We start from the raw sequence: 25,700 nt of genomic DNA on the forward strand, positions 1-25,700 counted from the left end.
TCCATCATATCACATTTTAGCAGCATTTTATATAAACGCTAACACCTGCTCACAATTAGCCTCTCAATCCGAACATATAGGGTTTAAAATTTTGATGTAGGAGTACTCGTGGAATAGGCATGTATGTACATCTTCAGATATAGGTAAACATAAATGTATTTTCTGTATGTTCATATCATCTTAGGTGTATAGGTCTGCAGCATTCTTTTGAGGCAGCCATGGGGCCACGGTGGTCTTTTGTTATAGCGTCATCTGTTTTTCATTTCTGACTCAGCAATATTGTTGCCACATGAATTAAGCTTCATGATTTCCTTGCAGCTTTTTGCTTCCCCATGAGGTGCTCCAGCACTGTACGTTTCCAGCATTTGCCATTACAAAGCTCTAACCATTTTCAATGCAGGGACATACAGCTACCAAATGTGGTGTAATCTGAAAAGCAGGGTCAAACTTTTTCCCGTGAATGCGTTAAATCTGTTACCAATCAGGAGCTACATCTGCTGCAAGATTTGCTTGCAGGAATTTTTAAAATTGTGGTTTTTCTTTTAAAGCTTGCCTCATGAGATTCTGGTATTAAAATGATACATGCAGGATTTTTTTAATGAGTGCTAAGTAACTCCTAAAAAAATAGAGAACAAATCAAAGTAATGAATGCTGAAGAATATGGGGTGAAAGTAGAGGGCAGATAGTTAAGGGTTCCCTAAACAATGCGAAGACAAAGACAAGAAAAACCACCAAAAGAGAAAGAATACTCCTCCTCCTGTAGAAAGGAAAGGATAATATGGGTAACACGAACCGTCATTCACTGACAGTGATTGCTTTTATTTTTCTAGCTCTCATTCACCTTCTCCATGGTGGGAAGGGCTGGGTGTAGGTGACGTTTTTTTGGCAATCTTGGGGAAAAAAAGAACCCTCCAGCCTTTCAGTGTATGTAATTCAAGTGGTCTAACAGGAAACTAGACTCCTGCACCTCCTCCCCTAGGCACTTTATTCAGGGTATAGAAAATCGAGGCCATGACGTAAGATTTTGGCCACTCACAGAGCGTAAGATTTTGTGGCGCAATGGTTTAAACCAAGGACTTTCCCCTTGGGAGAGCTGAGCTTGAATTCAAAGTCAGCCTCGACTTATTAGGATGTGCCCTTGCTCATCTGGGGGGGAAAGGCCTATTATTAGCTTTGATTTTCACTTTGATCCACTTTTCTAACAAAATCTAACATTTGTTTTCATGTTAGCCCTGTTTGTTGTCCATCAGCTCCTGGGGAAAACATCTGGCTCTTTAGCCGCTAATTGCTCCACTATGTCCACCAGTTACATATTAACTGTCCTTTTACTGTGTGGTGTTGGGCAGGTTATGTTCTTTTGGTTTCTCAAGCTTTTCATTGCCAAAATCAGCTGTGCTGTGGATGCTGCATTTAGGAAAATAGTGAGATTGAGCCAAAGAGGAATAAAATAGTCCCTAGATTTAAAGAAAACAACTAATTTGGTTGATGATTTGTCTTATGCATGACTTGTCTCACATTACTTAAAGTCAGATCTTAGATTGAGTTATTATAATAGCTGCTAGTTGAGGACATAATATCAGATATCATTAATCCAACCTCTGGTTTTGTTGTGTTTTAAAGTTTAAATACAATTCACAGAGTTATTTTCTTTGGACATTCACACCAGTGAAAACATTCTAAGATGTGTTCTGTTAAAAAAACAACAATGATAAGAATAACAACACCTAGGGCAAAAAAACCCTTGTTTACTAGATGTATTTATCACTTCAGAAGAACATATTTACTGGACATCTGTAGATATTTTCTGATAATAATCATAATTATTATGCTCTAACTATTAATAATGAAGGAGCTGTGTGATTGTGTAATAGCACAGATGACAAAAATCTCCCAGACTGCAGAGAAAAAAAAACAGGTGGAGGAAAACAGCTCATGATTGCATCACTGCTCATCTTACCTGCTTCCCCTCAGGTACTTCTTAGCTTTGTAAAGAAAATAAGAGAGTAAATAGATTTGCAGTGATTTGAAAAGGCTTCTTTGACTCTGCAGTGGGTACATCAAAATGATGACCATCCAGGGAGGAAAGAACAGAGAGATGGCAGGTCTTTGTAGTTTGACTCAGATTTACTGCAGACGGGCTTTGAAGAAGATGTCAGCCTGCTGATTTGCTCAATAAATCTACAGCCGTCTCGGCCTTTCTTGGTTTTTGGTTAGTCATCCTTTGATGTGCCCTTGATAGCAAGTAAAGAGCAGTCTGTGAATGCTGTTTGGTCAAACATTTCAGAATATCAGTACTCTGTTTACAAATGTATGGACATGTATTGGTGATAACCATGAATGGCTATCACCAATACATGGTTTGATTTTTTTTGTGAAACCAATGAGTACAATATCTTAGGAATACCTTGATTCAGATTTGCCATAAAATGATGGATGAACTGATTCAAACTCGGTGGTTCAAGGGTCAAAATTCAAGGTTGTTATCACTTCACAAAACACACTGTGGCCTTAACTCAAAAATTCTCTCATCATTATAATAAAGAAGCAGAAGGTTATTATGATCTCATATCTGCTCTTGTCTTTTGAATCTGTCATATAAGGTGAACCTGCAGGAAATACTGTCTGGCTCTAATATCCGCCTGGATTCAGGAATGAACTGGTCAGAATTTTGTTAAAAGCAGTATTTTGTAATTAGGTTTTGTTTTGACTCATTCTGACTTTTTGTTTCTACTTTTACTTTTTACTTTTAGTTTTCTTTTTAATTTGTTTCAGTCTGAGTTTAGAACTTTTGAAGTTTTACTGTATTTGGGGCATATGCCAGATGCAAGATTTAGGAAAATCAGTATAAATACTCCATTAAAAACACAGAAGTTCTTAAGAGCAGTTGACTTGCAGACTTATAGACATCCAAACTCTCAGTAAACATGTGAACAAAGCCTCATCAGGCAATTTAAGATGATACATTTTTACCAAATTACCATATAGTAAAACTATTTCCTGTATTTACAATTTTTAGTTTTTTTGTTTTTTCCATGTTGACAAACTCCAGACAGTTTTCAGATGTTTAAATTATTTATTTATCAGTTAACTGTAACTAAAAGTAAAGGTTCACAAAATGTGTTTATAGCTTTAACTCAAAATCCATATGTTATACAGTTACTAGGTCACTGTGACCTTAGATCTGTGCCTCTCCTGAGAATGTCAGACATTATTGTAGGAAATTGTGTGTGGGACAAATGTCTGACGGGACTCAATAATGAAGTAATTATTTTGACTAAGATGTTTGGCCTTAAATAATTTGCATGTTAGTTATGCTCAAAAGTTTCTTAAATAATTCTTTAAATCTCAATAGAATAATATATTCAAATGTTCTGTGAAACATAATAGCAATCAATCAAAATACCTTCCTTTTCTCAAGGAAGTCCAATGAATTCATGTTTCTTTAACGTTCCTCTCACGCGCTCTCACGCGTTCTCCTGTTCTCTCTTGTTAAAACAATCACACACCTTGCATCATTACGATCTGCATACATTCAGGTTTTCACAACTCTGTTACATCACAGCAGCTCATTGTGCAAAGTTTACACAGGCTTGCAGAAACAGTCACAAAATACCTGATGCTGAGCTGCATTTGTGCTGACATCAGTGCCACTTTGTTACACAGTAACCAGGATAGGCTGGTGTCTGATTCAAGGTGACTCAGATTTTCAGACAGAGCTCCACATGTCTACAGTTGTCTAAAACACACATTCCCAGGAATGTCTATGAGATCATCCCCTCTGCAGCAGAAAAATCATAGTCTAGCTCAGTGACTCACTTTGTAATTGGCTGGGGACATGAACGAATCAGAAAGTGGGGCAGAGAGGATACTAGTATATCCATTGACAGATGGGAGAGATCCTTTCCGCTAGTGAGGCATTCAAGTTACAGCATAACATCTTTTCTTGCTACTCTATGACACTCAGGCTACACAGAATTTTTTGGAGGACCCAGATAAGCAAGTTATTGGCTGGTCTTAGTTTTAGGTGCACGCACAGATTATCCTTCAACGACCTAAAGGCAAGGATATTTTGTGAACTTCCCCAAAAGCTGTTTTGTTTTGCCAGCAAATATCAACAGATGCCTACCTCAACCATATCAAATCAAACAGCTCTTGGATGGATTATCTTAAAAATCTTTTCCTTGGCATCAGATCCAAACATCAGTCTATCCAATATTTTGGTTAACATGTTACCTGTTAAGAATTTGGTTTTTAATAACTGTGAAAATTACAGTTACACTCTGATATGTTAAGCTCAAGCGTATCCTAATAGATAGCTTCTCACAGGTTTAGACATTTTAAACAGAGTTTCTAGACTGACTTGGTTATTGTGTATTTTTAAGCATGTATGTTCAAAGTAACTGAAAGATTATATGCATGAAAAAGCAAATCATTTACAGTAGCAATTACTTAGAGCAATGCTAACGTTAAAGCTTGGTACAGTTATAACTATAATTTGTTGGACAAAGATACATTTTTGTTTGTTTGTGTCTCTGTGAACCAACACAGAAGATTTTAAATCAAAGATGTCTATATGTGATCAAAGAGCAGACTTTCAGCTTAAATTCGAGGGGTTTTATTTTTTAAAAAGTCCTTTAATTGTTAAGGAATTACAGCCATTTTTACACACACAGTGTCCTTTTCAGGGGCTCAAAATGAATTGGACAATTGACTGACTGCGTGACAGCACGACCAGGTGAGGCTCAATCCCTTTTTATTTCAATGGCAAATGAAGAAGACATAATATCAGAAGTTTATTGAAACTGCTGAATTTGCATTTTATAGCTTTTAATTTCAAGTGATGTCAATGCAAATTAGGGAGGCCATTAAAATATTACAAAGTAAACCTATCAGAGAAACAGCAAAATATTTAGGAGTGGTTAAATGAAATATGGTATATTTGTAAAAAGAATGATTGCAGTGACCAGCTCAGTAACACCAAAAGCCCCGAAAGGCCACAGAAGACAACCAAAGTGCATAATCCTATTCAAGTGGTTAAGAAAAACAACTTCATAACATCTAACCAAGTGAAGTGGAGGAGGTAGGCGAATTGTGGTCAAGGTGAACAATCATGAGACGCCCTCCTAAATGTAAATACAGAGAGTTTACAACGAGGTAGAAACCACTGTTTACACTCAAGAATAACAACACCAGATTAGACCAAGCCAGAAAACATATGAAAGAGTCTGCACAGTCTCTCTCTTTGTGTAAATGAAGCCCAGACCTTGTACCAGACTGATATAAAAGTTTGGAGGAGAGAAACAGTCTGCCAAACATGGTGGAGACAATGTTACGGGCATGTGCATGTAAGGCATGCCTTCCTCTCCACTCAGATTCAGCCACATGCTGCACGACTGATCAGACGATGCTTCACAGTGTTAAAGGATAATGACGGAGAGCGTAAACGCAACCCAAAAATTTCTCAAGGCAAAGAAATGGGATATTCTTCAATGGTCAAGTCAGTCACCTGATCTCAACTCAGCAGAGCATGCTTTTAGTTATTAAATCCAAAACTGAATGCTGAGAGACCCACAAACAAGTAAAAGAAACAGTAAAGCCTTGGTAGGTTGTAGGATTCAGGTAGTCACAACGCAAAGACTGCAAATGAAGAAACTAAAACTAAGAATGAAAAACAATCCTTAAATTAAAAATGACGTTAGTTTGTTCAGTTAATCTGACAATTGGAGCCTGTGTATAAAAAGGGCTGTAATTCCTAAACAGTTAGTGGAAAATGTTTGTTAAACCCCCTAACTTGAAGCTGAAAGTTTGCACACATATTGACTGATTTAAAATCCTCTGTGGTGGGATACAGAGGCAATACAAAATGTGTCTTTGTCCAACAAATTATGCCTTAAACTAGTGTACTAAGAATGGCATGTATAACTGTAACTCATACAAATGGAAAAGAGTCCCTACTAAAGAAGCAGTTGAGAACAGAAAGTGGCAGATGAATAAAGACTTACCTTTTGTTACTTTCATTGAGGTAGAGGGAGTAGAAGTGAATGAATGACAAGTCAAACACATTTAGCTGATAATGGCATGCACACTATATTCACTCCATTAACATTTGCACAAACACTGCCTCGTATGTGACATATCACCACTGGAAGTCTCCACACGCAGCAGCCACGACACCCAGCATCGTCCCCTCCCACTCTCTCTGCTATGGACCGGGCGAAGGCGGGCACGGCAGCCCGTCGTCCTACGTCAGAAGCGGCTTTGTTATTTAAACCTGAATCAAGCGAAGAGGAAAGTTTTCAGAGCCGGGGCAGCGTTGCCTAGCAGCTAGGCATAGGACTGTGGCTAGTTCACGTTCCCTGTTTTCATCCGTATATCGAGGAACCACGGACACTTCCCCGTCTCAGCCTGCCTGTCATTTATCTGATATTCTCTCACAGTCTTTTTGGCAATCATGACCCAGACCGTGACACTCAAGGGACCCTCACCGTGGGGTTTTCGGCTGGTTGGAGGACGGGATTTCAGCACCCCGTTAACTGTCTCCAGGGTAGGTAGTAATTTTGTCGTCTCTTGCGTCTGCGTGTTTATCCATTCATTGAGCTGTGGGAACAGACAGGGGATATTTGGCTGCTTTAAGTGAAGTAGGAAAATAAATAAATAAATAAATAAATAAATAAATATATATAAACTGAGTCAGGTTGGAAGTTGCTCAATGAATTAATCTTAACAGGTCTCAGAGGTCTGCTAGCCCTAACGCCAGTGTATAAACGGGAGCTTTACTCTCAAAGCAGACAGATGGGGGCGTCTAATTTCTGGCAGCTGAAATTGCCAGTACGGTTTAGTGAGTCATTGCAGTTGGCCGAACAACACTTATCGACGTTCAAAATCATCAGTCTCAACATAAACAGAACGACACAACACAGGGATATATTTATATAGTTTAGAAAAAGTGTTTTATAATTTGAATGAAACTAAGGCTAACTAATGCTAGTGAACCTATCCTTCATAGTAATATAAACTCTGTGACTTAAATACTTAATACTTATAAATAATTATAAACTATTCTACATTTGGATAACCTGGCAACAACTCAACTGGTTTTAGTTTTTTTTTTTCTTTTATTAACTTTTTTTTTTTTTAAAGAAATGGCATTTGTGTTAGTTTTAAAATATATAATATTACACTATATTAATAAATCTTAATTAATCACTATTAATATTATTTATGGTAGTACCAGAACCAGTAGATGTATTGTTGATAGTAATCACAAAACCTCCTGAACTTTCCTGACCTTCACAATATGGGTCAGGAGTCAGTGTGCTGGCAGTTTGATCTGGCAGTAGCCAAAGGTTCTTCTCGGCCAGGATAAACACAGCCCGGTCCTGCTGCAGGCCTTACAGAAGGGACGGAGGGGAGGCGCTGACATTTGTTTTTCATCAGAGCTCATTGGTGTTGCTGAGGGATTCCAGGTGTTGTGCTCAGCTGTACCACCAGGCCTAAAACTACCCTTTAACTACAGACCTGCAGCACCTCAGACAAGAGGTTCACCTTTTAGATTTATGACGGCTGATAAACAACTTTGAGAGAAGAAGATGAACTCCCGAAGGTGACCCAAAGCGCTCTTTTTAAACCTAATAAAATATTATGTTTTTTTTAAAAAAGTTGTAATACAATGATGTGGCATGCTTCGACTCAGAGGGTGTCGTAAAACCTCGAGAGGTTTACTTGCTAACTTGACGCTTTTGACTCTGCAAACAACCTTAAAAGGTAGTTGAACTCTGCAGCTTAAACAAAAAATAGGCATCAATCATGATATCAGCCTATATATCAAATATATAATATCTTCAGGAATCATCAAGTTTACTGTCTCTTTGTCTCTTTTCAAACTAGTGTAGTGGCCAAGGCAATAATTGTTTTGGGAAGAATGAGAGTTAACAAGCCTGTTGCAACCTCCTTGAGTTGTTTAGAATATTTCAATGGCATCTCAGGCTTTCCGATGCATGCCTAACTTCTTAAATAATTTGTTCAGCAAGCAAGTTGTGGTTTCAGGGTAATTAATCACACAATTTCTCACCAGATTAATCTGTGCGTGTATATGTGGGTGCCAGTGTTAAAAGCATGGCATGCATTGTGAAAGAGTTTCATAACTCTGCGGTGATGGCATCAGTAAAATTAATTGCAGGTTATATTTTACAGAAAGAGATGGCAATAAAAAACTGTGCTCACATGGAAGAGCTGCAGCAACAGCAATAGGGGATTTTTGAGTAACTCCAAAAACTTGGCTTGATATTTAGACAAGGAAGCAGCTGCTGAGATGTAAGCATATTTAGCCAAATATGTAATATCAGAGGCCTAAATACAAAGTGATTTGGCTGAAAGTCTCGTCATTACACTGCCACTTAAAGACCTTTATTTGCTTCTTGCCGGTCATTACAAACTCCTTCAATGTCCAATTGACACTGGCTTTAAACATAAGGAAAAAAAAGTGTTTTAATAACAGAACTTGATCCTTCAAATTCAGAGTGATGTAAAAACCAGAAAATATGTGACACTGATTCTCTGGTGCGGAAGTGTGTGAAGTGATTTATTGTTGCTGAAGTGCAGGAGTATCTCGTAAACCTGCAGTTCATCACATACTTGTTGCATTCTTGCTGTACGGTGCATGCCCAAGACAGCAGTTTGAATGCACTGAATGGTGACGCAGAAAGAGTTATAGAGGAAGAGCATGTTTGTGTGTGTCAGAGAAAGATACTTCATGTAGTACAGTAACTAGAATGCCTCCTCAGAGGGTATTTAAGCACCATGTAAGCATTACACAGGCTGGACTATTCAGATAGTTCTTAGTATGTTGGCTTATCCAAGAAAAGAAGAGAAGGCCGAAGATGAGAACTAAATATTAGGAGTTTTTGAGTGTTAGATTACTTTACACAGCCCTCCCCTCATCTAATGTCTTTCAGCAAGCATAAAAGTGAATGTCATGCAACACCTGCACACTGAAAGTTGTAAATACCAGAAAGCAAGTTATGATGGCAGCAGCTGGGTCTTTGCGTAAGGTGATAATCTTCCTGGATAAGCTGATTAGTCCCCTGCCAGCCCTTTAGGACTTCAGCTCGTTAATGGGATATGTTTATTTGACACTAGAAACATTTGCCCAGATGGCATGTGTAGGCATGGTGGGTCTGGTTGTCAAATGGCTTGGTGTGGATGAGAGACATTAAATAGCTGAAAAAACATTCCTTGATATCTCTGTAGAAGCATTTAAAGAGAACATGTTGAATGTGAAAGCTGTGATATTAGCCATTTTGTTAAAGTTACTTCCAGACAGAAGGTGATGCAGGACACTTGTCAGATTTGCCAGCTGGAAAACAGTCACCTTCCTGGACAGGAATTCACAACTGAGCGTTGGGTGAATAATGATCCAAGCAGTGCACAGTGTCTCTGCGTTCCTCCTTTTTCGCTCAACCTGCTGCATGGCCTCTGCAAGATGAAGTTTTCAGACAAGTCACAGTAGGGATTTAGTTTTTGTTTATGAATGTAAAGGCCAGTTATTCACACATCAAATTCTTCTTTTAGTTGTCACAAAAATACAGATCTCCAAGTTAAGACTCTTTAATCTTCTAATGTCTAAGCCTTTATAGGTTAAAGTTAGGCAACCATAACCCTAATCCAGCCTTAAACTCTATTTTTGGAAAAAGGCAAAGTTTGTGATCATTATTTGTTCCTGACTGGGATAAGATTATAATACCAATAAAAATGACATATTCTGACTGTCAAAGATGGGTTAGAGTTGGTGTTAAATCATAGTCCACTCGCAGGAAAACTAATATGAACTGCAGCTAGTCACTTTCTGTCTTTGTGGCTGGTGTTTGCAGGACTTTACAAGATAAGGAGCACAAAGAGAAAATCAGTTATACCATGCGTCATTGCTCACGTTCTGCAACACTATCACAATCCTTTAATCAGCTGTTTTTCATGGAATATGATCGAGTACATCTTTAGTCTCAGTGGACTAAATGACTCAACCAAGTCATGTCATCCCACAATTGTTATTCTGCTTGTATTAGGACACTGGAATTACTGAAAATGAATTAAGAGCAAATGCAATTTCGGTGCATTGCAGGTATATATCACAGAACCTCAACACCACTGTACATCTGTCATATAGCAGAGACAGGATATTCAACCTACAGCCACATGGGTTATTTCTCAGACACTGCTGTGTATAATAATCAGCTTCAAGTTGCTGTCTGGGAGCCTTTTTTTCTCTCTAGGCTAGAATTACAGATGCTGCATTTCCACAACAAACTGAGCAAAATATAACAGATGGGTACCCTTGAAGAACTTCCTGTTGTCAGTGAAGCTGCTGAGCTCTTGAAACAGTACAGGGCAGAGGGAACAATGAAAGTCCTTGGGTGGTTTCTAAGTTTTTCCTGTTCATCTGGTTATCTGATGTATGAAAGTGGATTTCAGTGATTGTTGTTATTATGATATCCATGCTGCAGTTAGACTTCAAGTGTTCTCTAGGGGGAAAGAATTGGGCGACTGCTCATATTCTCAGAAAACATGTTTGTTTCAGTATATTTGCTGCGAAACTTGCAAAAGAATCTTCTGGTGGTCTCATGATCTTGTACAACATGTTCAAGCATCACATGGTGAAAGGAAATTTCAGGGAAAGCACAGCACATGTGCAAAAAAAAACAGAAGACAAAACAGTCAGTTATTCTGCTAATCTGATTACAAATCAGATTGACTGGAACATCTCTGCCATTCTAGATGCACTTGAATGCAACTGTAATTACTTCAACAGGGCACTCCCATTTACTTGGGTTCTCATTTATGTCTGACCTTGCATCTTTAATCATCAACTTCAGTGTTGCTTATTGGTCTTGGCAGATTGAGCCTCTTTGTTTGAGCGTGAATAACACAAACCAGTTGGAGCCTCACACTCCAGGCGATGTATTGGGTTTTCAAGGTCATAACCATGGTTCTTATCTCAGGTCCAACAAGAAAACAAAGGCCTGAGACATTGCCAGAAAATTATTCTCTCTGTTGCTAAGATGTGCAACTCGGCGCTCCCACCCAGCTCAAAGTCTCTCTGTGGACTTTATACACGAGTACAACATCTGAAAATGACAGGCTCTTCTCATTTAAGTGTCGATCTTGTGATTTGCAGGTGAGGAGACATTTAGATAGAAAGCTCTGGTTGAAACTTCCCAGAATAAACAACTGTTGCTTTAGCAGTTTTTAAATAGCTGTAATTCATTGTGAGTCACATCTTAATTACACAGCTTTTTAAAAGTTGGTGGAACAATACAGCAGTCTTGTGTAAACTATTGTCTGTGTACTAGCTCTCTGATCAGTAATCCTGTAGGTTCCTGTAGGCCACCACTCCTTATTATCTGTGAATCTTTATTCTACTTCTTTATTCTACTACCTGGTCTGAAAAGACTTGTGATTGGCCCAAGTAAGTTTTCCAAAGACTGAACTTGAATGAGAATATGATAAAAGGGTATTATTTGTGACACCCACTCACTCCAAACAGTTTTGCGTACTGCAGCTTTAAGTATCACTGCAGAGCAAATAGGAACTTTTCAGGAACTAAGACAAACACCAAAGGACATTTTAAAGTCCCTGTGTTACCTTGAAAAAACAAAATACAAAAATAACGTATAACCTGTCAGATTACTTCATCGTGAAGATGATGTCACACTTGAATGAGTTTTGATGCAGCACATGCAGCGCGTAATGTGCAAACACACATAATCAAACATTTACACATTTACTCTTTTCTTTCCTGTGTTCTCAGCCTCGTTGCTTCTCTCGAGTACACGTCCACAGCGAAACCGCACTCCAGCATACTCACCAAACCTCAGCGTGCCACATGATGACTCTGTGTGACATGAGGCTGTCATTTGCTAACCGCTGTATCTGTTAGCATTTAACTGTGTCACTGTTTGTGGAGTAGCTTCTTATGGGAATGGGGATGAATGTTTGGATTGCCTAATAACCAGTTGCTAAAGTTTCTTTATGCACTGTTGATGCTTCCCTGCCATCATGACTGCCTGTCTTATGCTTGAACACCTTAAGTGACCTTGCCGCAATAACAAGTGCCAGGTTTCTCTCTACTTGACATATATCGTACCACTCTTTTTAGGTTAAATCTAAGTTCTTCTTTACAGATGATAAATAAAAACATACTGAGGAAAAAAAATACGATGACTTGATTGTGATTCAATCAAATAGCAATTTGATGTATTTCCAGTTCACTCACTACCTGGGTAGTGGGCAATGTTCCCTCTAAGCTGCGCACGTGCGCAATTGCGCACTGCTGGCACGGTCTCTGCGCACAGAAAATCTGTGTTGCGCACAAAAGAAAAAAATCTAACCTGCATTGAAATTAAAATGAATACTTTAACAATTCTGTTTTGCAGTGTTAGTCAGTAAGTGACTGGCTGCTCCAGTATGGGATTAGAACGATGCCACCTTATCCCATAGTCCAGCCAATGATGCGATTCACATTCGTATACGCAGCTAATCAACGTCGTTGACAGGCTATGACAGCGTCCTTATGTGCCGACACCAGTGTTTTAACTAGCAAAGCGGCGTGGCTGATGTGGAGTGAAGCCACGTTAATGACAACGTGTACAACCATCGGAGATGTGAGCAGGACAGACGGAACTGACGTCAGTAAATTGTGTTGATTGGCCACGTAAAACCAGAGTTGTGATTTAAAAAAAAAAAAAAAAAAAAAAATGCAATGTTTGGTTTTCTTCCTGAATACTGTCGTTGTTTATATTTACTGCGGAATAAACGGTAAAAACTGCGTTTTATAAGAAAAAAGGCTCGAAAGCGCTCTCCGCCTGTGAGCAAAAACAAACTCCACCCCCCTCTCCCTTTCCTCCAAAAAAGTACCATGTCAACCAATCAAAAAATGATATGGCAACGTGGCATCTAGTTGTTAAGAAACGGGGGGAAGTTTTAGGAGTGACGGCGGTGTTTTGAGATGTGAGAGATTTGCGACTTTTAGCGCAAATCTTGTGTAGTTAGTGTGTAGTGTAGTTTTGTTGTGTGTGTCAGAACAATGAGGCGACTGCTGAATGTTACAGGAGTGATACATCTCCTGTTGTCAGGCCTGCAGGTATCAGGCTGTTGTTCTCCTTTATCTCATAGTGGACAGAAATTATTTTTTGGAATGGCACAAATAATTTGTGTGGCATCAAATTTGACGCAGAACAGCTGATTGTTCTGTAAATAGTTTGAAATGTTTATTTAAAAATGCGTTGGCTGCATTTAAAAAAAAAAATAGCTGCAAAAAACTTTGTTGTTTGGCAAACTGAGTTACTTTTTTGAAGAAGTAACTATATAATTAATTGCCCAGCATTGGTCATTATATACTGTATTTTGCAGACAGAGAGCTACAGGACTTTACTTCCAATAGTGTTACCATACTACACAGGTCAATGACTAGATTTTTTTTTTTTTTAAATTTTCATTGTTAGTGGGCTAAAGCAGTTAATTAAAAGTAGTCTAACATAAATGTAAATGCTGTAATTTGATTATTTTAATAAACCATGTAACTTGGATGTATTAGATGCTGGCGTGACCACAGTGCCCACGTCTGATGTCGCTCACAGTGGTCCATGGGATCGCTCAGGGAGTTTGTGTGTTTGCTCAGACACATGAAAAATTAGAGGGAACATTGGTAGTGGGTAACCATGCATCATTAACAGCCCCACGCAGGAAGGGTTTTGTTAAGATAATGCAGATTTTTGTAGACTTGGTTTTAGCACTAGCCTCATTGCAGCAACATATGTCAAAGTAATCCATTGAGGTCATAACAGTTTTTTCTTAGCTCAGCTTTCCCCTTTAAGGATGATAGCATTGTAGATAACTCATGTGACTGTGACATTATTCTCTACCAGAAAGGTTCTAACAGTTGGTTAGTGTTATGGTTTCTTTCTAAATGTAACCAAGTGGTTTTGTTGCCTGTAAGTTACAAACCTGTGAAAGAAAAGGAAAAATTATAATAAAAAAGAAGTCCTGATCATGTTATGTCAACACTGATTTTTGGTCTCACTTGCAATATAAACCTCAGTCTCCTGGGTGAATATCCTGCATTTGATCCATATGTCACACACTCCACTTCCTAATGGCTTCACCCAACTTTCTAAAGCCTATATGACCGTTAATTGATACATTTAGCATAATCTACGGAAACTAAACTCTAGCAGCCAGAAAAACAACACGATTGCTGTTGTTTTTAATTAAATCCTTAGATATCTGTGGGACAGGAAAGTAGGTTTACTGGGTGAAAGTTAGATTTGAATTCACACCGAATGATATAAAGCCTCTAAGTCAGGTCATTTTGTTTAAATGTCTTTTCTCCCCCTCCAGATTGTACAGGAAACCCCGTTTCATTGTTGACAACAAATTTAGTCACATCATTTTTGAGGAGATTGATGCTTTTCATCCTTGAGTTACATTTTTTTATTATTATTTTTGCCAACATATGAAGCAATAGGAAATGGATCACCTAACTTGTGGTATGCTGTTGTGAGTAAAAAGACCACAATGATATGACATAGATAAACAAAATATCCATTTGTTATTTAAAAGCTGTTTCGCAATTGTGTAAACTTTAACGCTCTGTAGATCTAAGTAATTACATCACACACAGAGTTAATATAGCACATTATGCGTATGCGTGAACTGTGTAGCTCTACATCATCCTTACATTTCCTTGCAGATGGGAATCTTTTTCTGTTAGTCACTCCATAGTCATGCTATTGTGGTGCTTGGCATACTACTATATGTATTTGTTTTTAGGTGTACTAGTAAATGTATTGGAATAATTCGCTATGCTGCATGGCCTGACGCTGAGGTGATCTTACTCTGTTGCTATTGCATGTCCTTCATTCCACTTTGACACAATCCAGACATAAAGCAAAGACACACACAGACATCTGACATGCATTCTCACAGGGGAGGTTGTGCTAAATGACAGGGGCAAACTATAACCTCCAGTTAGTGTCTGTGAAAACAGGCACTGACAAACAAGAATCCACTATGTTTCCAACTCCAAGAAAAGCTTTGTTTGTGCCTCTGCTCCTTTGAAAGGATCTATCTTGAATTTACAGAACTTAGATTACACTTGCTCAGTTGTTTATGCCAGGCTTCTACAAGAAGCAGCTTATAAACAGTGCAAGCTTAGGTGGGTTTGCATTTCCCAGGGACTCACCGAAACACACAAACCTACTCATACTCCCCACAGTTTACCGGAACTGAGTCAGGGACATTGGGCGGTCAGAGGCTGTAAATTAGGAATTCCACATTTGAACCACACGACTCAGCTATTAGTGCTTCGTGGAGCGTGAACTTGTATGCCTTTGCTCTTGAAAGGCTCCTCCCAGTTAGTGAGTCTGCTTCTCTTTTACATGCAACTGTCTTTGGATTCTGTTTATTTTTCCAGACTTTCAACCAATCATATCTTTATTTAGCTTTAATTAGATTACTGAAAAGTGCTTGTGAAAATGTGTTAGATCATGGTTTTTCAGCCTCCAGAGACAGTATATCTTAAGGTTTAGCTGTCATTGCAGTAGACATTATAAGAGGGTGTGGAGTTCGGCAGAGAGTAGTCTGGTATGAAGATGAATGAGCTCAAAGAGTGATGCACTTACCAGCTCGCATGATGAAACAAAGATTAGTCACAGACCCTTGATGTACAGGAGTAATAACAGGATGCTCTCCAAAACCATCAGTTTCCTTATCTTCTTATCCTGATAAATGAAAAGCAGGTTTCTGCTTTTTAGGTTGCCTCATAATTTCTTTAGGATAATAGGGCTAGCAGGCTAGTGTGCAGTCATGCGCTGTAGCTTTTTTCTTTTAGTTAATTTAGAGGAAACAGACCATTTCTCCACCCCCCCCACCACCCCAGGGACCAATCTTTTGGTTTAAGAGAAATAATGATTTCAGTCAACCAAGATTTTGATTGGTTGAGTACAGCCCTTGTGACCAACTGGAAAAAGCAAGTCCAGATGATATAAAAATGTAACATATTATTGCTTAATATTCCCCCCAAAATGGTGCAACTACACAAATCATCATCGAGCTGCAGGAATCTCACATTTAATGGCTGGGAAAATACAGACAAACTAATAGCCATGCAGGTCACTGTTCACAGCACATTACACATGCAAAAAAGACTAGAGACATGATGACAACTGTTCACTTTGCATCATGATTTTTGTTTCACTGCTATAAAAGACTTTTTTTGCTCTGCAGCCTGCCAGATGACAGCGACTTGTTTTACTGCGGAGGAAATAAGCTGCAGTTTCTTCTTATTAATGTCAGACAAAACCATATAATCAGTCAGAGGCACATGTTTGTGTATGTGTAATAATGCAAAATTGATATCACATGTGACTGCCCTCCCCCTTACTCTCCGTTGGGGCTCAAATATCCACTGGCCAGGAGAGTTTTTCGGAAAGAGAGATCACAGAGAAGAACCTGCTCTCTCTAACTCTTGAAAGAAAATCCACATTAAAGAGGTGGGGACATGCTGTGCAGAAATAAAAAAGACAAAAGGAAATGCATTAATTATATAAAGAACTTATTGCACAGATGCCTGGAAACGAGTCTAACATTACACAGATACATTGTTGTTCAAGGTTCATGTGCATGCCTGGTTCAAAAGTAACATACTCCCCAGACTTGAAACTTCACTGTTTCAACTTGAGCTGATTATAAAATTACACATGCATAGCCTCAGTGAGGTATTGGAAATTTCTTTTTTTTTTTTTTTTTTTTTGGCAAAAGCTACAACCATTAGGTTAGTTAATGTAGCATACACCGAATTATCTGCTTATTGGCCTGCTGTTTAACCATTCTACACATATGAAAAAAGGGGGAATAAAGAACCAAATCAAATACTCTTAGCCATTTGTTTCATCTTGTGCACATAGATGGTTATATTGCATGGATGGTGCTACATAACTGGAGTTCATTAAATTCCCCCAACCCACACACACGGCTTAGCAACTTTTCTGATGAAAACCCCTGATATGGATTTACTGAATTTGAAAAGACCGGGTATATAAAGTGTTACCCTTCCTTCCAGGTATTTCACCACCTTTAAAAGTGAGAAGACGATTCACCTGGGTCATTGTTGAAGGCTTTTGACAGTGTAAACCTGGAGTGCTGCCCCAGGTGCTGTGACATAAATCAAAGACTGGCTTCTCTGTGATGACGCTCCCAGGCTAATTCTCTTTTTCTTTTTCTCACCAACATTTTGAAACCACTTATAATGGCTCTTTATTTTCTCTTTTCTTTTCTTGGGTGTGCTTGGATTGTTGTGTGTGTCTGTGCATATCCGGTATGTGTGAATATTGTTAGGTGACACCTGGCAGCAAGGCAGCCCAAGGTGACCTGTGTCCAGGCGACACCATTCTGGCTATCAACGGTGACGCGACAGAACACATGACTCACATGGAGGCTCAGAACAAGATCAAAACCTGCACTCAGCAGCTTACGCTCAGCATCAGCAGGTATGGAAACATGAGACTACCCTCACTGGAAAACTGGTGTGTTTAAACCATAAATTGACCTGTAATCACACTCTTTCAGTTGAGGGAATGGTTATATTTAGCGCCGCAAAACATTGCAGAAAAGAAAAGAAAGCGAATCTTTGAAGAAACACTATGTACACAGCTGTTGTACCAGCTGAATAGTAGTTTACTATTAGCCAGCTAGCTGTGTGGCATCTGTGAGTTGTATTCATGTGACACACTGTAGATTAACCATATTTTCCATGAAGGGTGACCTCACTGGAATTTTAAGGTTCAGAATAATTGGATATCAGGAAATGCTGAGCTTTCTAATCAGTCGTCAGCTTATGAGTTTTGCTCTGAGGCTCATTAAGAAAATTGAGTTGAAAACCTTGACAGATTTTTTTTTTTTTTTTTTGTATGACTCGGGTCATTTATTGCCTCTCATCCAGAAAAACATGTTGGTGATTCGTCTGTTCTGCCTGGCACCGTCGAGTTACAGTGACAAGTGACGAGTTTACAAGAGTTAAAATGATCGAGTCACTTCACCTACAAAGCGCTGTCAAAATCAATGAGGCTTGTACATACAGTGAGTCAAACTGTAGTCAAATGGTATTCCCGGGTCGATATTGTGCATTGGTGCGCTTCATGAGTTGGAAAATGATCATCGTTTTCGACCTGGTATGTGAAGATGTATGAACTGACCTCAAGTGAAGGTCAGGAACAACAAGTTTCTGTCAACATAGCAGAAAAAAGATCATCCATCTAAACATTTAATGAAGGAGTGGGGTGGGAGACGGGTAGGTCAGGGGTGGTTGGAGGTTAAAACCAAGGAAAATCTGAAATGTCAGTCACTTCCCACATTTCTGTTAGATGGTTGCTTTGGGTTGCCAGAGTACTGGAAAGTGCAGAGCGAATCTGGCAATCTCTAAATCCCATCCCCTCAGATGGAGAACACTGTGTGGTTTCAGCCTCAGTTACAAGTGACAACTGCCAACTGGTGCTTCAGCGTTCTCCTTTTAGGGCAGAAGACAACGCAGTCTCTCTCCCTCTCTTTCCCTTTGTCTGGTTAGAAACATGATGGTTACTCGCAGATTGGAGTGTGAACAAGAATTATTTCTGAAGTAGTAAGACCCATCAGATCAAAAAAGACACAAAGGAACTCTAAATTCAGATTTTTTTTGTTCTGTTTCTGTATTTGTGTTTTACAGTATCCACTCTAGCATAACAACTCCTCCTCCACCCCCACAGCCTGTAGTAGGAACCATCTACCCATATATCAAGCTGAGCAACTGAGCGTTAAGTGGTTTGTCCACAAAGGGATTGTAAATTTATTTGAGGATACATGAAATAGCATACTGCACAAAGACTAACAGAGATCATCTGTAGGTGTGGGAGCAAAAACAGGCCACTCTCGCTGTTTTACTGGCACCCTAATGTTCCTAAATTCAGCTTAAACTTGCCCTAAAGTAGCCAAACGTGTTTAACAAATTAAGGAAGTAAGAAGTAATTTAGTCATTTAGCTTGATAAACAGCAGGAGCATTTGAGAGTGATGACTGAGACCCAGCATAAGGAAGAATAGATTCTATTAGTTGAATCTTTGCCTCATGCTCCTTCTTTTTTCTGTTTGTTTTACCACATTGGCCCAGCTACAGGATGTTTACAGTGGCTATCAAATTTTAGGTGTCATTTTTTTGTGGCAGTAAATAAGAGAATTTTTTTTTTTTTTTTGTACACATTCCCAATGTTTTGTAGAATGCATTTAGCCATAATTTAAATAGGTGTAGTGCTTAAACATTGTAATGGGTTGGATTGAGGTTAAAATTATTTGAAATGAATGTGTCGCATTGTCGTTTTAAGAGTATCAGAATCAATTTAACTTAAATTCAGTTTAGTTTTGTAGATCTATTATAAAAGCAAAAGGTTTGAGCGACAAGATTTTTTTTTTTTTTGTTTGACTGTTTTTAACTAACTTACTTTTAAACTAAACCCACAAGTGAACCACAAGATACAGCCATGTTTGCTCATCATTCCTCCTTAATACCCCTTTGAACTGATAAGATAGCATTTGGACTCAGAGCAATATAATAAGAGGCTGGACGAGACTAGCTGCTGGAATGTGACCTTTGTGCTGTTATTGGTTAAATAATTACAATGTAAGCTGCACTTTGGTGAACAGGAGGAGGGCAAAGCAAGTATGAGAGATAGGCATGCACCCTTGGCTGCGGTGCACAGAGCTGAAATGAGCTGCTGGTGAAGTGGAGGCATTAGGGGTTCCAGCAGAAGAACAAATACTGTAAAAAATCATGTGAAAGTTTAGGATTGTGAGATAGAGACTTGATAAGAGACGAGAAGCGGTGTTAAAAGTTAAGATTGCTGGAAAAGATAGTGAGAATTAGAAAAACAGAAAGAGACGATGCAACAATAAGCTTGGAGGTTAAAGCCAAAAAGAAGAGCAGTGAATCAGTGAGAACAAGAGAGAACTGCCTCTACGCTTCCAAGGATGCTGTTTGACAACCAGTACTTTTTGCTTCATGTATTTCTGGTAAACGCAGTTTAAACGCAGTTTAGCTCAAAGAACCTAAAACCAGAATTATACTTCCGATTTTTTTTCTTTTGTTCTTTTCATCTGAGAGAATGACACTGCAATCAGTTATTTAGTTGGCAATTCTTTTTTTTCTTTTTCTTTATTTTTATCTTTATCTGAAAGCTGTCATTTCCCACCATGCATTTCTCTACTGGTAGGTTAAAAAGGTGGCTCTTGTGGTGGTCCACAATATCATTCAACTGCTTCATGAAGCTGCAGTTTCAATACAAGATGAGGGGCTCATTGGAGAGGTAGCTGATTATTACGTTATTCATTTCCCTCAAAGTAGACCTATAATTGCATGAATTATTCATGTGTGCTGAGCTTGTGCATCACCACTGTTTCCCATGAAAAATTTTGTAAAAGGCGTCATGTTAATAAGCAGCATCTGTCACTATGGCAACAAACAAAATAGCGCTGTCTTTAAAAAAATAAACCAAAAAAAAAAAAAAAATCAACAGGCAAAAATGAGAGATTTTGCCAAAACTACTAAGAAACCAATCAAAGTAAACAATACAGAACAAATCACAAATATTGGACTGAAAAAATTCCCAGATTTAGTGAGCTATAAAAATCAGCCACATGGTAGCCTGTTCTCTGGCTGGTGAAGAAGGTTAAAGTGGTTAGTCAAAATGTATCCTTCAATGGGGGTGTAATGTTCATATGTAAAAGATGTCTGTCATTTATTGCAAGAGATTTGAAATATGGACCTTTTCTGTTTATTGGAAACACTCCTCAGTTGTGGGCTACAGAAATAACTAGGGATTATTTAATTGTAACCATTCATTTTGGAGTCAATAGCTGCAAATGGGAGTGACTCAAAGAACCCATGCTGACTCACTAGAAAATAATATTTTAGAGGACAGCAATTCTTAGCCCTCATTAAAAGACTTCTCCATAAAATACTCCAAACAGTCACGAGAAACAGGAGACCTGTAATTTTGTGCTGCTGCCGATGGACAAATATATGAGTCTACACGTCTGCTGTGAACCAAAATTACAGTACGCTGCGCGCATCTGAGCTTGAGGTCTCGTGTAACACAAGAACGTTTCCTTCTAATGTGTTCACGTTTATAACTTTCTTAACCCCCATTTATCACAATTTCTGTTATGGAGCCTTTTTAAAAGCACTCAGCTTCAGGGAGTTTCTTGGTAGGTGCCTCTGGGGACTCAGAAAAGCTAAATAAGATTTAAAGGGTGATTATAGAAAAGAGATTAGAAGCTCTGGTTGTGCAGAATTTCTTTACAGTTTGTGGTAAATTAAATGTTTGAATTTGTGCTTTTATCTTGATTAATATCTACTTTTAATGCAGATAGTAATTTGATATATATAGATATAGATATATCTATCTAAGTTTCCCTTAAGTATAACTAAATGTGCTACAGGTAACCTTGGACATCTCCTGATTTCATTTAGTGTCATTATCATGTAATTCTTAATGTCAACTAATGCTTTTGCATTTACCTCGGAAGTCAAATGAGTTGGGAGTGGCATTACTTCTGAGTTGAGCTTGTTAGAGTAATAAGACTCAGAAAAGCAGAAAAAAGCAGGGTGAGTTTTCCTTCTTGGCAAGGTAGAACCATTCATATATCACTAGCAATACAGCACAATGGGTTTTTTGCACACAAATGTAGCATGTTCATGGCTAGAACCTGGTCAGTGCATTGCATATAGCTTGTTTAGCGAATCACAAATATGCAATACTGGCAATACTGATGAAAAGTTTGTCAGTTTTGTGATGATTTACGTTCACAGCTGCCACTTTCGATTGTTAAGACGGGATTGCTGAGGTTACTCCGACTTTCCAAGTTGGAAATCCAACTTGAAGGGGGGTTTCAGTTGAAAATCTTGACAAATAAAAGCAAGCCATGCAAATTTTATAGCTTAGTTGTGTTTTAGCCTTTCAGCACTGATATATTTATCAGTTTCTTTGGGCTAAACCATCAACTCTTGCATGTTAACAGGGTTAACCGTGCTTCACTGTGGTTTTACTGGCATAGTCTACATTATTTTCTCTTCATACAGCAAGTGGGTGCTGCAGCTCTGTTCTCTTAGAAAGGATGTGTTCTTAAAAAACAAAATTTTATGTATATTTTAACATATGTGTAAAAATTAATTTCAAAAGAGTTTCACTTATGGCTGCTTGTCTGTATATTCCAAGGGTGTCAAGTACTACAGTTTGGTCAAACCTGCTCATGTCATAAATATGCACTTGGTTCATGGTACTAGTTACTTAGTTTCTCATTCTTAAAGAATTCTTGTAAGAGACTCCTTAAAATGGCTACTGGTTAAGTGTAACTTTCGAGCATACAAGATTAATGTTTTAAAGTGGCAGATTTAAACCCAGACCTTACTTTGCCTGGATGGTGGTGGAAAGCACCGGCTCAGACAAATCTCTCACTGTTGTCGAGCTGCATCAAGATGATTGCCATGAAGGCTGTAGCAAGCGGATGTTTTACATAATTTTCATACTTATCAAAACTTTCATTCACCTCCCATATTCTGGATGTGTCCACATTTATTACATCACTGCAATATTTTACTGAGATGTTTTGAGCCATCTACCCACTGAAGAAAAGAATTACACTGCATTGGAATGTAGCCTAAAATGAATGTGTGCTCTTGTGTGTATTTCTGGCATCATATTGGAAGAACTATCAGTTAAACAGGAGGAAAGATTATTGAGATTGAATGAAGTGGACAAAGTGGTGAGAAGAAAAAAGAACAGAGGGAAAATTAGGAATTTAAAAAAAGGTAATACGTGGACGAGGAAGCAAGGAAGGTAATTCGAGGTCAACACTTACACACAGCTTTCCATTTTCCAGCAGGCCTGTCAACGCTCTGCTGTGAGGCAAAACACCCTTGCAAGTTTTTCTCAGTTCCTTGTGTTCATATGGAGTCGTGTCATCTCAGGGTAGAGGAAAAATGGCTTATATCGCCTCCACAGACACGCAGTGTCCAAGTTCATGTAACGTCAGAGGACCTGGCTGACTCATGAGGCCCATTTTGGAGTTTGTCATGTCTGCTTTGACCAGACATAAATAGAATCTGCGAATACATGAACCAGCTGTGGAAGAAAGCTTCTCCTGGAAAAATGAGCATGAGAAAATCATGCTCATTCTTCTTCTAACCTCTCCACGTCTTACCATCCTTGTCCATGACCTCTTGTTACCATGCTGTTATCTCCCTCTCCAAACCTAAATCCCATTCAACTAAACCACTTTTCTTTTTATTTCTTCACTTTGGTTTTTCCTTCTCTGTCGCTTCCACGGAGCCGCCTTCTCCCTGCAGTTTCCCTCTTTTTGCCAGAGCTTATTGGAGAGAACACTTTCTCTTCAGATGCCTGGGAGACAGATGATGGTGGTTGGGATTTGTGTTTTCCACTATTGGTCAGGCTATTCGGAAAGAGTCATGCTGGGATGGCAAGTTAAATGTGCTGAAAAATGAGTCATGATTCCTGGGCTGCACGTGTAATTCTTGTTTTGCTATTGTAAAACATCTGAAATATATATGGCCTGTTGCACTTATTTTGAACTGTCAGTGTTAGAAATGGGTCCGGGTGCAAAGAAAAGTTGCACCACTGATGGTTTAGACCTTTAAAAGTCAGTTCTTCCAAATAACATAAAAGCAGCATTTCCAAATGTGTATATAGTTTCAGCTCGTTCATCTCTGGGGTTTGGCTTCCACTTCCAACAATTGTGGTCAATTCAGTTTCACTTGTGACAGAAAAGTTGCAGCACCAGCTGAAAGAAAAATATCCTGGTTACTGAGAAAATACTTTATACAGAGAATCATAAATACATTATGTTGATCTTCTTTTTATTGACATAGCTGCAGAAAATTCCAGGGCCAAGTTACAAAGGTTTTTTTTTTAATCTTGTCAATACTTTGGTTCGCATACACTTGTCAGAAAAAGAGTTGTAGCGAGTGATGGTTGATTAAATAGGTCCAGGATTCACTTACTGGGTTTTTAAAAGCTTACAGGCACACTAGACATGCACCATCAATGACTTCCACTCATGCTTTGATGCTTTTGGATGTGGTTAGACATGCAATGGTGTCATATAAGGCTATGATTAGGGGAATAAGATGGGTAACGCATGTAGTATGAGTGCATATCTCAGCCCTACAGATGCAATTAGATGTGTGTGTATATATATGTAATTCTGATCATGATCTGAAGAGTAAAACCAAAACAAGAAAGAGTATTTGAATTCAAACAGAGAAATCAGGCAGAGAAAAGACAGAGAGTGAGGTCCCTTTGGTGTAGAATTTGCCTCTTGCTTCTCACTTTGACTTAATGACCCGTGATTCACAGATGAAGAATTATGCACAAGGCTGCATGGGACCAAAGAAGCACAGGACTCCAGCAGGGACAAAAACAAAAAGAAACCTCCAAAGGAACCAACTTGTCTACACCCCTCCACTACCAGGGCTGTTTTCTCCTGTTTCTTCATCTCATCATTCCTCTCACACTCTCCAAAGGTCTCCTTTTTTGTGGTTACAACTGTAACATCAGTGGAGTTTGGGAGACTGTGTTGCACAAGAGGTCGAAGGGACGATTGTTCCTCCCTTTCCCTCTCTTCCATTGATCTTGTCGGCGCACAGATGGAGATTTTTTTGAAGTGTCCCTTTGAGATCTGCCAATGAGACCTCTAAAGCTGCACTTTAGACAGTTATTGCCTCGTCTTAAATGCTACAGAAACAACCCCCACTTAAGTCCTTGCACAGAAAAAGGACATACGGGCAGGTCCAGTGATGACCAAAACAACTTAAAATTGTCCTTTTTCAGATGGCTTTGATAATGGAGTAAGACTCTAAGTGAACCCTGAAATGATCAGTTATCAGCCTTGTCTTAATTTGAGGGTTTGCAGCCGTCTGCCCCATGCTCCTTTTTGAACATTGTGGTCATGTGCAGCCAAAGTAAACTCATCTGCTGTTCCAAGATCCAGATCTCTCCAATCAGGAAATTAAACCTGGCAGGGGGAGGTCAGGCAAGGGAAAATATGATCATAGGAAAGAATAGGAAAATCATTGTGATGACTTTTTTTTTTTTCTGGTTTCTGTGTGTTTCCATTTCCGCCTTTCTTTCATTTTTTTTCTCTTTCACTTTTATCTCTTTTTATCATGAATTTTTATCTAACATCTAAATCTTCATTTTTAGGGGGATTTCATGGGTTTCATGTTTTCTTTTTAAATTCTAATCCTATGAAAATAAATCCATGGGATCTAAAAATTCTTTGCCTTTGTATTGAAGTTGATATATTAGAGGTAGGAGTATTCACCCCTATGCTTTGACATCATGGTGCTGTTGTGACGATGAGTTTATTTCAAAGAATATTTCCAGACACATTTTACTATCCAGGCCTGGATCAGACAGACGCATGCGCACAATCAAGTGGAAAGTTAGAGTTAGAGAGACAATCGACTAATTAATGAATGTTTAGCAGAAGTTTTTTGGATGTAGGATCCTCATGGCCCTGGGTAATCTGGGTGTCCTCATCACATCACACTTGTTTGCAACAGATTGTGTGGCTATTTTTTTTATATATTACATAACATACATTATGT

The 25,700-nt window shown here is 38.7% G+C and overlaps 1 protein-coding gene across 1 annotated transcript in view; it reads left to right on the plus strand.

The window, feature by feature from the left end:
* Nucleotides 1–6,293: 6,293 nt before the first annotated feature.
* Nucleotides 6,294–25,700, plus strand: part of pdlim4 (PDZ and LIM domain 4) — a 45,332-nt gene continuing 25,925 nt past the window's right edge. The window contains exons 1-2 of the mRNA XM_085364643.1: nt 6,294–6,544; nt 17,389–17,540. Coding sequence (XP_085220769.1) covers nt 6,452–6,544; nt 17,389–17,540 — 245 coding nt within the window. The 5' untranslated portion in view covers nt 6,294–6,451. The remainder of the gene's footprint in view (nt 6,545–17,388; nt 17,541–25,700) is intronic.

The sequence above is a fragment of the Diplotaxodon limnothrissa genome, linkage group LG10 (genome assembly GCF_057381915.1).
Source record: "Diplotaxodon limnothrissa isolate DT_005_m linkage group LG10, D_limnothrissa_male_GT1.1, whole genome shotgun sequence".
Taxonomy (NCBI): domain Eukaryota; kingdom Metazoa; phylum Chordata; class Actinopteri; order Cichliformes; family Cichlidae; genus Diplotaxodon; species Diplotaxodon limnothrissa.